General features: G+C 29.2%; 1 protein-coding gene across 3 annotated transcripts; it reads right to left on the bottom strand.

Annotated features, from left to right (window-relative positions):
• Positions 1-662: 662 nt before the first annotated feature.
• Positions 663-9,357, bottom strand: LOC133030224 (MADS-box protein CMB1-like). 3 transcript variants are annotated; one of them, XM_061102704.1, is made up of 8 exons: positions 8,682-9,357; positions 6,689-6,767; positions 6,320-6,381; positions 5,851-5,950; positions 2,428-2,469; positions 2,174-2,215; positions 1,081-1,265; positions 663-975 (listed from the first exon to the last, which is right to left on the bottom strand). In XM_061102704.1, exons 1-8 carry the CDS (start codon positions 8,864-8,866, stop codon positions 861-863), a joined length of 810 nt encoding a protein of 269 aa, XP_060958687.1. In that variant the 5' UTR covers positions 8,867-9,357; the 3' UTR covers positions 663-860. The 3 variants fall into 3 exon arrangements, with proteins under 3 accessions (XP_060958687.1, XP_060958688.1, XP_060958689.1); XM_061102705.1 differs by having other exon boundaries at positions 1,081-1,232; positions 8,682-9,236; XM_061102706.1 differs by lacking the exon at positions 2,174-2,215 and having other exon boundaries at positions 8,682-9,235.
• Positions 9,358-12,940: the final 3,583 nt, after the last annotated feature.

Genomic DNA, 12,940 nt, shown 5'->3' on the forward strand with positions numbered 1-12,940 from the left:
TATATAAGTTCAAAATAATAGATGATCTAATGTATATACTCTGCAACACTGCAGCTGAAACAAAGGACCATTTATTTTTTGATTGTTCTGTTACGATCAACTGTCTTTCCTAGGTGAAGAGGTGGCTGGATTGGAATGCAGAAACAGGCTCTTTAGAAGGTCTACTTTGAAAGATCAAGACAAAGCAAGTTTAAGAAACAAGTTTTCTCTACTGCTGTGGCAGCTTTATAGTGTATTAAATTTGGTATGTTAGAAATGATAAAATTTAGAATTCAAATGATGTTAACATGCAACAACTACTGTAGCAGACGAAATGGTTAGTTAAGAAGTGAGTTACTTGTGTAATGCCAAGAAACATTATAAGGAGGAATTGAGATTGGTTTGATGGTTTATAATAGATGTATTTGATTTATTATCATACTATATAGATATCTCCTTCGTATCTGAAGGTGCGAATTGGTTGTAGTAAACATGTTTGGTAGTGAATTTCTCACTGAACCTAATCGCATGTGTAAAAAGTCCACTTCCAGGAACTCAAGAGTAAAAAGTAGAGTTCCAAATGGTTTATTATTTATAAAAGTTAACGATTTTAAATGATATTTAGACATGTACTGTAAAGTATTATCATGAATAATACATGTCTAACTAACTAGAGAGCAATATATATAAATATAATTTGACTATTCATAGAATTTTTTTTAATATATATAGTTCCAATAGCAGAAGATAGCTATATAGTACACAAACTAGAAACAGTTTATTTGTCGCCTCCCCTTTTAAGAACAAAACATTATAGTAAGGAGACAAGGAACAAAAAAACAAGACAAAGTGTAAAATTGATACTAGTAGGTATAGGGCTTTTAGAGATCAAAACATCCGCGGTCCACTGAATTACAAGCCATCAAATTTTGCATTGAATGGGCTGCACCCATATTTTCTTGGCCTCTTATTCCTGAATTAACAGTACCACCGTAGCTATATATATCGATGAAAAAAAAATTAAAAGGAAATAAATTAGATAAATAGATTGTATATAAATATATTTATAAAGACGAGAGAGAATATGATATAGGTAAGTACCCGATCTGCAATGCAATAGTAGAAGTAGTATTATTTGTATTAATATTATTGTAGCCACTATTATTATTGCATCGCAAATGCTCAAAACTGAGTTCCACTGGCTGAGTTGGATGGTGGGTACATCCAACATTTTGGTCCCCATTTTCACTTTCCTGCTCAGGAATCAAACCACAAATTTTCTCCAACTGCTCAACAATATGAAAAATTACAAGGAATCAGAGTGAATGACCCAACAACTAATATTGTAGACTTCTCTAAGTGTTGAACGAATGGGAAAACAAACGTAAACCCAATATTTATATGTATATCTATCCATATATATAATATTACAGTTGGTATATGTATAGATCAAATAGCTTATGAATTATGTATGTATAATATTTATTATTTTTTGTTTTTAGATCAAGTACCTATATATATATAAATATAATTGTCAAGCATTGGTATTTAGTCTCCTTTTGGTAAACAGCCCGAAAGCTAAAGTGGCTGCACGCTCATATATATGTAGATATATATATATATATAAATATACATATGCAATATAGGCGACTCTTTTGAGGAACACTACAAATATAAGAATATACAGTAATTTTTATATAAGTTCAATAAAAGAAGGTCACACGCGACTGCAACGGTCACTAAAAAAAATAAATAAAATAAAGCCAAAGATGCATTGCATGGTACTGCAAAAGAAGAATGTTGAAATGAGTTCACTTACAAATGTACTACAGAAATAACTAAGTAAGGTTACGAATAGCTACATAATATTTAAGGAAGTATTTGTTAATCTCTCTGATCTCTCCTGATTATCATTTCATGTTCCTGCCAGTTTCTGGTTGCTGGTTCATTTATATACATATATACTTACATTTATCCCAATTTTAAAAAATTTCAAACATATTAATCTTGTAGTTTCAAGGTTCATAAAATAGTTATAGATATATTTTCGATAATAGGCTTCTTAGTTAGCTTGGCGATGAGCCAATTTATTCACAACTCTTTCTTTCTCTCTTTCTAGTTTCTATAGCTCTCTCATTGTTATATATAGCTATATCTTATAGGCTTATAGCGAGGTCTGAGAATTGAAATATACCTTCTTTTTCAATTCATTGTTTTCTTCAAGCAATGTCTCTTCCTACAAATTGATTAAACCATAATAATGAGTCTCCTTGATTAGAAAAAATTAATTAATTGACCAAGGACTTCGATATGCTTACATAAGCACCTACATATATATAATACTCTTTCCAAAACTAACTAACATTATTTATATGTATAATAATAATAATTTGATCGCACATATTATTAACACACATTATTACATATATATAAGAAAGAGATAAGTACCTTCCCCCGAAGAAGAGAAAGCTCATCAATCATATGCTGTGTCTGCAATAAAATCATTGAAAGAAAAATCCATATTAACGTATTTTACATTTTTTTTTTATGAATCAGAAAATCATTACTTCGACAAACAATAGCACCATTCAATAAAAGGTCTGTACGTATTTTACATTTAATGTATATGTAGTTCTATTTGGATGACTTTATAACAGTTAATTTGTTAGAATGTTTACTGTTCATAAATTACTGCCACCAGTACCCCTGCCTGCAGTATTTATGGCATGCTTGGTAATTTTTCGGACTAACTTTGTAAAGATTGTTTTTGTTCCAATTAATTAATTAAATTTTGGTTTATGTATTTGTTAAAAGTTGAACATATTTATATTGGTTTAGAATGATGAGTAGATATAGATTATATATATATCTCCCAAGTCTCATCTATATATGTATATACATATATCTACAATATTTGTTTTTACAATCTGAAATAAATAAGAATATTTTATATAATTTTTATTTCTATAAAAAAAGTTAGAAATAATCCAAATAAATAATTTTATTTAATTTTCCTATAATTGTTTGCTCATGTTAATAACTAAATCGAAGTACCTATAATGTATAGATGTATATACTTTCATTGTGACACATTTACTTCGTAGATTTTCATTATTATTTACTTTCCGAAGTAACTAAAAATATAATTTATATATGCCAAAAATTTAAGTTGTTAAGAATAAACATATATTTGTTTCAACATCAACCTATTCTGTAGGTAGTTTGTTACTAGTTTTACAAACTATTTAGGTAAGAACAACTTAGTTTTTAGGGTAATATAAGATTTGAGAATTTATTAGGTAGATCAATTTGAAGTTACTACACTTAGGCACGCTTTTTCAAACTAGCTAATTACTAAATAAAAAATGCCAAAAGAAATTCTTGCCTAATAATATTTAAGCTTTAATATGTCATTTGGTACAATTAGTATTAAATCTAATATAATTTAATTTAATAATATTATAAAATATTATTGAGCACCACTATATGTAATAGCAATCGTGATTTGTTTAGATTAATTAAGATGGAAACATTTATTGTGATAAGAAATAAAATATAGGAAAGATGGAGAATACGGAGGATGGAGAGTTGGTAGAGAGGATGTAGAATAAAAAGGAGGGAGAGGAGAGCAGTAATGTTTTAAGGTGTTTGGTGGAAGGGAAATGATAGAAAGATGAAGAGTATTTATTTATAAAATTATTATATTATTTGTAATTTTTTAATAATATATTTTGAAAGTATATTTGTAATTTTAAATAATTAATGAGGAATGTGTGAATTCTTACATTTATGTAAAAATTTTAAATTAAGGATTTAGAAGGATTTACTCTCCATCTAACTATATTCCTTCCCTCCCCTCCCCTCCCCCAATCTCTCTTGCCAAACAAGTGAATTTGTTGTCTCCTCCCATCTCTCTCCTCTTCTCTTCTCCATCTACCCAACTCTCCCTCCTACCAAACATAGTGTTAGTCTTTTCTAAAATTTCTTAAAAGATATATGGTTTATGGTCAAGTATTACACCTTTTAGTATAATTAATAACTATAGCTTTATTATCCGTACGTACTTCATTTTATAAAGAAATCTGAATGTAAAACAAGCGTACGGCCTCGCTGTTGCATCATATATACATAAATTAGTTAAGTTGACCTGCAGTACTAGTACCCTTCCTATCAAAAATTAAATCTTTTAGTCAAATATATGAAACATTTCAATTGATCATTGCTCTATACTATAAATATCATCCTATAATAAAAAGTGATATTTTCAAAACATATTATCTCAAAAATAAATAAATATATATAATTTTTTAAAAAAATATTCATTTATATTAGAATAGTATGATGCTAATTTAAAAATGAACATGGGAAGTTTAAATAGTATGCCAAAATCAATGAATGTAAATTTCGTTTGTTGCGTCAAATAATGCTCGTGTGGCAGAATATTTATTACAAGTACTGGTCAGCAGAATTGGTTAACAGGTTTTTTATGATTTGTTACTTTGTACAGTATTGTATATATATGCAAGATGCATGAATCCGTTCAAATTTTATATATGACAGAATTAATTCTGATGAAGGGAAAAGCTGGTTGTCCTATATAGCCATGGTAGGTACATATGTAATGTACTAATGTATATGTACACTTATTAGTAAATTGCAGAAATAACCAGTAAATTGTATTTAACATTATGGCATCATCGTTTTAACTAAGAATGTTTTTTTTTATTATTTTATTCAATGACTACTTTCATTGAAAATAATAAGAATATTACTATTCACCAGTAATGCCCAACATACGACCATCACCATAAATAAGGTGACACCTTATAAAATATTAACAGTTTTATTTTGATAATAATTATAAATTTAAAATATACTAATTAAACCCAATAACGTAAATAAAATATGGAAACCAAATAACGTATTATACATGTCCATATAACGGTTACAATATCAACATTCCTATATTACATCGATGTATTCGTTTCTTCGAATGCTTCAACATAATACTTTACTGATAAAGCCTCTCAATAACAAATAATATGGAATATATTTTGAAAATTCTTTATTGATTGAACTCCTAATTAATAGATATGTTTTGGTAAATTCTAATTTTTACTATTTAGGAGAAATTTAGAATAGTTGCCGGCCTACGTGTGTAACAAACAGATTAAATAAACTCAATTTAGCTCCTTTAATAGTTTTAAATAATTATATTGGACACTGTTATATTATTAAACAAAATTAAATTTATATTTTTTCATGAGGCAAAACTGAAAAGAATGCACTAAAGGTACACATATAGTTTTCTAGTGGGGGAAGCCCATCTAAACGAAACATGCAAACGCAATCTGTTCTCACTCATTTGTTTAATTCGTTCATTATCTATTTTACTAAATTTAACAGGATTGCATTAAATAAAGTTTTTTAATTAGATGCAAATCCACTTGACAATAATTAATCCACTTAATGTTTTTTAATTAGATGCAAAATTTAACAGGATTGCAGTCACTAATTTTACAAGGTCCTAGCATATTATAATTAATTAGACATGAGTCAATATATCTATACAATTATATGCTAACCGTATAGAAAAAATTGAATATTGAAATTATATATAGTTATATTTTCCGTCGTTCTCCATTTTATTATATACTTTATTATATAAATATATTTCCAGCAAAAAAAAATTATAGAAATATATGTTAATTATAAACAATAAGTTGAATTTCACCCGCTCTCCCCTCTCACTCCATAAGTCCATAGATATCTATATATAATTCTAAATTCCAATTATTGTAATCAATAAGCTGGAGCTTTAAGCTTCTTTCAAAATAAAAAATGAAAAAGTTGGAGCTTCATGCTATGTACCTTAGTTGACCTGATTTGCTTCAATGACGAGTCAAGTTTTTGCTCAAGCTGTTGAATCTCCTTTAGTCCCAAATGCTCTAAATCCTCCCCGAGAAGATTCCTGAACAAAAATGGCGTTATACTCAGTGCTTATTATATATATTTTTATATAGATATATAGATCAAACACAGGAATTTTTGGTGATTTAAAAAAAAAAATAGAAATATCTTTTTTTTTTTTCAAACTTAAAAAAAGAAATACCAGATTTAAATAATTAAATGTTAAAAAGCTAATTTTGCAAGCATATGTATTATTAGAAAAAGAGAAAATTACATGAAATTTCTCAGTTTTCTTTTTCGCTGGCAAATTTTTTGTTTAGAAAAATCCAAACACCAAACAAGCGTGTATTGATACTAAAATCGAAGCTCCATACTTTCTTTTATATACATATATATAATGAGTTTATTTAATAAGTGTTGAATAACATACCTCTGCGTTCGTCTAAGAACCTCAACTTTTGCTTTCAGCTTGAGATACTCTTGATAGATGCTCTGTATATATATCAATAAAGATAATGAGGTCTTTCATGGAGTTTAACATATATTATATGCCAAAAATTAATACATACCTATATACATTACATTAATTTTTTTTATTGGGACGGAAATTAGAATTTGTACCTCCTCTTTATGAGAGAAAATGTCGATCACATATTTATATGCCATTACTGATAAATTTAATTAATAGTACCCCCATGGTCGAGAAGCATTTTTCTGTTCTTTTGTTTCTTTCTACGTATAAACTAGTTATTAATTAACGATAGTGATATATCACTTCAAGTATAATGGTACGGCGTACCTCTGTGTCGTTTCCAGCCAGTTTTCCTTCCTGTGCTCCATAGCTGCATCTGTCATACCTCTCAAGCGTCTTGGTGATGCTTGAATAAACAAAAATGTCTCGATTAATTATTATGATGAAAAACTAATCAAAAAAAAAAAAAAAAACATACACATATAGTTTAAAAACAAACAATAATACAAGTATTTCTTCCCACACTACTGTCATGTCTGATACAAAAAGCGATGACAAACGACTGTACTGTATATATACTATATAAAAATATACATATATTATATATATATATGTCGCTGAACAAGTACCTAATAAATATTTGATCAAATATAAATCCCTGAAAATTGACTACTCGAAGTTAAAACTTTCAACTCAAAGTTAACAAAATGAAACTAGTATTATTCTCAGTATATTACGCTCGGATAATTGACCTAATAGTCGAAGTAATATCTATGTTAACTCTTGTCCGTATATACTCAGAACACTTACATTTAAGTAGTATATATATATATATATTGAATGGTTCAGTTAATTATAGATACTGTCATGACTGCTTAATTTGTTATACTTCTAAACCAATGCAAGTAATTAAGCTTTTAGTTATTATATTGTTATGCCTATATGCTTACGATTGAAACACAATTTAGTACGTACTATCTAAGAAATTGAAATATATATAGTATATATAACCATAAAGTCAAAAGTCATCACGACTTTAACAACCTGATGTATATAATTAAGTACATGTATATAATATATTGTTGAGTAGATTTACTAATCATATTTATTCCTATGAGAATAACAAATGAAATGTGATGATGGTAATTTGAACTAATACATTATATAGACAAAACAATAAATCCCCTTGATGTACAAAGTCAAAAGAGTAATCAAATTAATTATATTGGCATTAAGAAATCATTTATCATTATACCATCTAATAACTAATTAATAGAATTCAATTTCTTATTCGGTCCAATTCTTCTAAAGTAGATATCGTTTAACGTACGATTAGTTTTTAATTAGCCAATCAGATTTAATTATATACACAAAATGGTAAAATGATCATCACATAAACTCCATGTTCACTACGAATTGTAACTAATTATTCTAAAGAAAAAAAAAAATAACCATGGTCAAGCAGTTCAATTATTGAGCAGTTTTTATTTTCAGCATGTCAATTACATCACAAAATTTCATTCTTCCAAACTATGTATATGTATATATATTAGCATATATTCTTGGTACAGATGCATACTTATTGATTTGATAACTAATAAGATATTGTGCATGTTGATATATATATATGTATATATATATATATCTGTTTTTTTAGTAAATCGGCTGCTATTATATATATATCTATAATGAAATTGCTGAGCACACTCAAATTCGGAATACCGTATGCCAAAGTAGAAGAGAGAGATTCATATGAAGATATGGGTCACTTGTCAAAAATCATGATCATGATAATGAAAGTGAAATTATATAAATGGTGGAGTAGGAAAAATATGTTTTGAAGTTTTAGGGCCAAATGGGTAATATTTTCTTTTTTGTCTTTGGAACGAATATATTCTTCTGATCTCGATTTAAACATCAATATAAATGAAATTTTAAAAATATAAAGGTAGTTCTTCGCAATCGACAACCAATATTTTATATGTAATTTCTCAACCTAGCTTGGTGGAAAAACCACATGTTCAAAGCTGTCTTAAAAATTATATATGTTGTCTTTCCTCTCTTGACTAGAATTAATTTATCTATATATATATATAATTGGGAAAGATGGAAGAAAAACAAAATCATCTGAGTTGATATACGATGGATGACAAAATTGGGAACTGAGAGAAGTTCTTATCTTCAGATCGAACAGATTAATTCCTAAAACGTAGAATCACTTATAAGAAAACTTATCTCCGCGGGGAGCACAAAGATTGAAAAACCAGAAGATATATATTTTTTTTAAAAAATGAATGTATAGATATGTAAATATCAATACCTAGGACCGCTGCAAAACTCATAGAGCTTGCCTCGAGCTGAGAAAATGATAAGAGCGACTTCAGCATCACATAAAACGGAGAGCTCATAAGCCTTCTTAAGCAACCCATTCCTTCTTTTAGCAAAGGTCACTTGTCGATTTATCTTGTTTTCAATCCTCTTCAGTTCCACCTTTCCTCTTCCCATATATAAAATATATATTATATAGTTCTTTCAAAATAAAAAATAGTATATATATTTCCAAATTAAGTATGAAATATATATATTAATTAACACCACCAATCTTCTACTGCAAAACTACTATATATATAAAATATAGTTCCTTATATATTCCCCCTTCTTCCTTCTTCTTCCTCCTCTTTAGGGTAAAGTTTCCAATCCTCTTTTACTTATCCCAGCCGTACTTTTACCCTAACCAACGCATATATTTATGTATAATAGATAATTTTATTTTGAGAAGAGAGAGAGAGAGAGTAGAAGGAAAAACAAAGTTACTAAATTCTGTTTTGTCCTATTGGTATAGGATTTTTTTATGTAATGAAATGTGTCCTATTGATAGTTGCTGATATATAAAGAGATGTCATATATATAGTTATACTATTAGTAATTAATCTCAGTTTTTCTGACTAAATCATCACGTAAGATCACATTAATAAAAAAGTTTCCTTTGATCTTTTATTATAAATCTTTTTTAGTTCTGATAAGATTATTTTAAAACTCATTTACTACAAAATGATTTAGTACGACAAGTCTAGTCCTATACATTCCTGTCATTTAGGGCCATGTACGTGTCGATATAAGAATGGTGATGGGACCCTCTTGCCATTTCGAATAACCTCATTTTTTACTTTCTTCCTCAATCTTATACCTTCCCTTCCTTTAACGATATCATTATGTACTCTTTACTCTTTAAAAACGTTTATTATTGTTCATTAAATTCTAGCTATAATAGTAGATCAATAAATAATCAGTGACGTACAAACATCCATATGGTATTCCCCTTAAAAAAATTAACATCTTATTACAAGAAAATTTTAGTTAAATTATGTCTTCAAAGAACTCTACTTAATTAGCCACCAGAATATTTTATTACTTTCATATTTGTTATTTATTATTTGATGTTTTCCTTTTTATTTAATTACCTTAACAGGACTTAAACTTTAACTTCAATGTTGAATAAGTGTGGTTATAATAGTATTATGCATGCAGCACATACGATCATATTTATTAAAAACTCTAATATTTTTTTGTTAATCAATCTTTGAATTTCTCATTTGTTGTTTGTAATTTCATGTATATAAATATAGATATATAAATATGTACTGTCCACAAAAAATTGCAGCTGCTTTACTGTGTACTTAGCTAGCTTTGTGCTTTGTTTGTGTAAATATTGATGTGGAGATAATTAAAAAAGAATTGGACTTCAAGTTTCTGGACCCCACAATCACATGGCATGCCGATCCAATTTTTTGTTGATTCCATGCACGCTAATTTCATTGCAAATGTTTAAAAGAAATGACAATAATTACTTGTAATATTTGTGAAAACATTGCCTAACTACATTCAATTACTTACTGCTTTTCTTAATCTCGTGATTATTTTTATCTTTTTGAAAAAAACAAAAAACCACTACGTGTCAATCGTCAAGTCTAAATAAAATTGAAAGAAACCAAAGGGGCAAAAATTGATTTTATTAAAAAGTGAATTGATTATTCTATGTTAGTAGAAATTGGTCAGATATGTATATTGGGTCTTATTGTTTTTTTTTTTCTTTGTTTGTAATTACATTATATTTGATCAGTTCTAGTGCGTTATTGGAAAACACGTACGTGAAGACCCAACAACAAATGTATGATTTATAGGGGGACAAGATTTGTGGTTCTCAAAAGAATTAGAACCATGGACTGATCGAATTGCCTGATCACTCAATACCTTTTTGTCGAGTACGATCCTCTATGGTTAAATTAAGAAAAATGCTAAAACAGCACTAAGATAATAAATTATATTGTTAAAAGTGTAATTAATTATTGGATTTTATAATATTTAATTTAATAATTATCATAAAATATCGTTAATCATTTAAAAGATATTTTTAAGATAATTTTTGACACCACTAGTAATTAATAATAATCAATAAACAAAGATCATTTAAAATATATATTTATATATACATGATTCATAATCTAGAAACATGGTGACGTGATCAATGCATGATCAATCACCTCGCAAACAACACAATACAAAGAATTTGATCAAGAACATAAATAAACAATTGAAATTAAACAATGCAGCTGTGAACTAAATGCAATTAAAAACCGAATGAGAACCGCAAAAAAAAAAAACCAGAGTTGAGCAAGAATAGTTAATCAATTAAAAGCAATAGAAGTAAAAGAAAGAAATCAAACACAATGAATTTACAGGTTCGAACAAGTGATTAAGAATCACTTGCCTACTCCTACGAATGTACCCCCAATGGCTTTGTCTTTATTGATGCTAGAAGAGAAGATTACAAGTTGTTTACAAAGTGTTCTTTGACACATTCACTCATGAAGCAAAGCTTCAATTACACAACAACTCATCTCACCAAAACTCTCTTTATCATACACTAATCTAGCTCTCAAATATTTCCCAAAGCATTGCTGCTGGAATGCTTCAGCAGTTGGCTATTTATAGCCTTTGTTTCAGGACCCGATCCTAACTGTCATAACTGACAGTTAGGTAAAGCAGTTAGGGAAGTTAAATGTCCTTGTCCAAAGATGAATATTCTTCTATTAGTGGCCAAACATATCAATTATCCACCTTGGTCATTAATAGAAGAAAATGAATGAAGATAAGGGTTGAACTAACCTTGAATCCTTACTTAGCAATTGAGGATGTTTAGCAAGTCTAGGCAAAGCCTAAACTTAGCTAAACTTACATACTTTGTCATCATATCCGGGGTTCTCTTTTGTTCCAATCTTCTTCACACTAATCTCTTGTTCAGTAATGATCCCTTATGAAGTGAAGCTTGATATCTATGTGTTTTGATCTCTCATGAAACATAGCATTCTTCATCAAATGTAGTGCACTCTGATTATCACAGTGCACTGTTATGTTTTCTGATTTGAACCCTAGTTCATTTGTGAATCCCTTGAGCCAAATTGCTTCCTTAATAGCCTCAGTGGCTGCCATGTACTTTGCTTCAGTTGATGACAGAGCTACAACCTTTTGCAGATTGGATTTCCAACTGATACATCCACCTAGGACTGTGAATGCATAACCGGTTATGGACCTTCTTGTATCTATACTTCCTGCATAATCAGAGTCAACATATCCATTCACTTCAATTCCATCTTGGAATTTGTTATTATAGACAAGTCCAATGTCCATAGACCCCTTCAGGTTTCTAAGTATCCATTTCACAGCAGACCAGTGTTCCTTGCCAGGGTCTGCTATGAATCTACTGACCATGATGAGTGCATAGGCTAAGTCAGGCCTAGTGCACACCATGCAGTACATGAGGCTTCCAACACAAGAGGCATCGGGCATGGAATCCATGTATATCTTTTCTTCCTCTGTTTTAGGTGACTGGTTTTGAGTTAGCTTGAAATGCTGAGCTAGTGGAGTGCTAACAGACTTGGCCTCATTCATACAGAACTTGTCTATCAATTTCTGAATGTAACCCTTTTGAGATAATGAAAGTCTTTCAGGTCTAGTTCTTTTGCTGTCAATCCCAAGTATTCTCTTAGCTTCACCAAGATCCTTCATTTCAAATTCAGCACTTAGATTTTGCTTTAACTTGTCAATAGCCTGTCTCTTCTCACCAATTATCAGTATGTCATCCACATACAACAGTAACCAGATTGGTTCATTGTTGTAATATACACATGGATCACAGTTGCTTCTGTTATACCCAATGCTCATCATAAATTCATGAAATCTCAAGTTCCATTGCCTTGGAGCTTGTTTGAGACCATAAAGAGATTTCTGTAGAAGACATACCTGGTTTGGTTTGTTACTTTTGAATCCATCTGGTTCTTTTATGTATATTTGTTCTTCAAGTTTCCCATGTATGAATGCTTTCTTCACATCCATTTGATCCATTTCTAGGTTAAACTTGGCCACTTTAGTCATCATGATCCTTATAGATGTTTGTCTAACCACAGGAGAGAAAATGTCATTGAAATCAACACCTTCTCTTTGATTGAATCCCGCTGCAACTAGCCTAGCTTTAAATCTGATTTCTTCACCTGGTAGTCCTTCCTTTTCCCTAAAAATCCA

Source organism: Cannabis sativa, chromosome 8 (genome assembly GCF_029168945.1).
Source record: "Cannabis sativa cultivar Pink pepper isolate KNU-18-1 chromosome 8, ASM2916894v1, whole genome shotgun sequence".
Lineage (NCBI taxonomy): Eukaryota > Viridiplantae > Streptophyta > Magnoliopsida > Rosales > Cannabaceae > Cannabis > Cannabis sativa.

What these genes read in the sequence shown, in the direction of transcription:
- LOC133030224 (XM_061102704.1), bottom strand. Translation starts at nt 8,866, where the DNA reads ATGGGAAGAGGAAAGGTGGAACTGAAGAGGATTGAAAACAAGATAAAT. An exon ending in GTTCTTAGACGAACGCAGAG is followed by an intron (nt 5,951 to 6,319) that starts GTATGTTATTCA and finishes ATTTTTGTTCAG; the next exon opens with GAATCTTCTCGGGGAGGATT. An exon ending in AGCAAATCAGGTCAACTAAG is followed by an intron (nt 2,470 to 5,850) that starts GTACATAGCATG and finishes ATTTTATTGCAG; the next exon opens with ACACAGCATATGATTGATGA.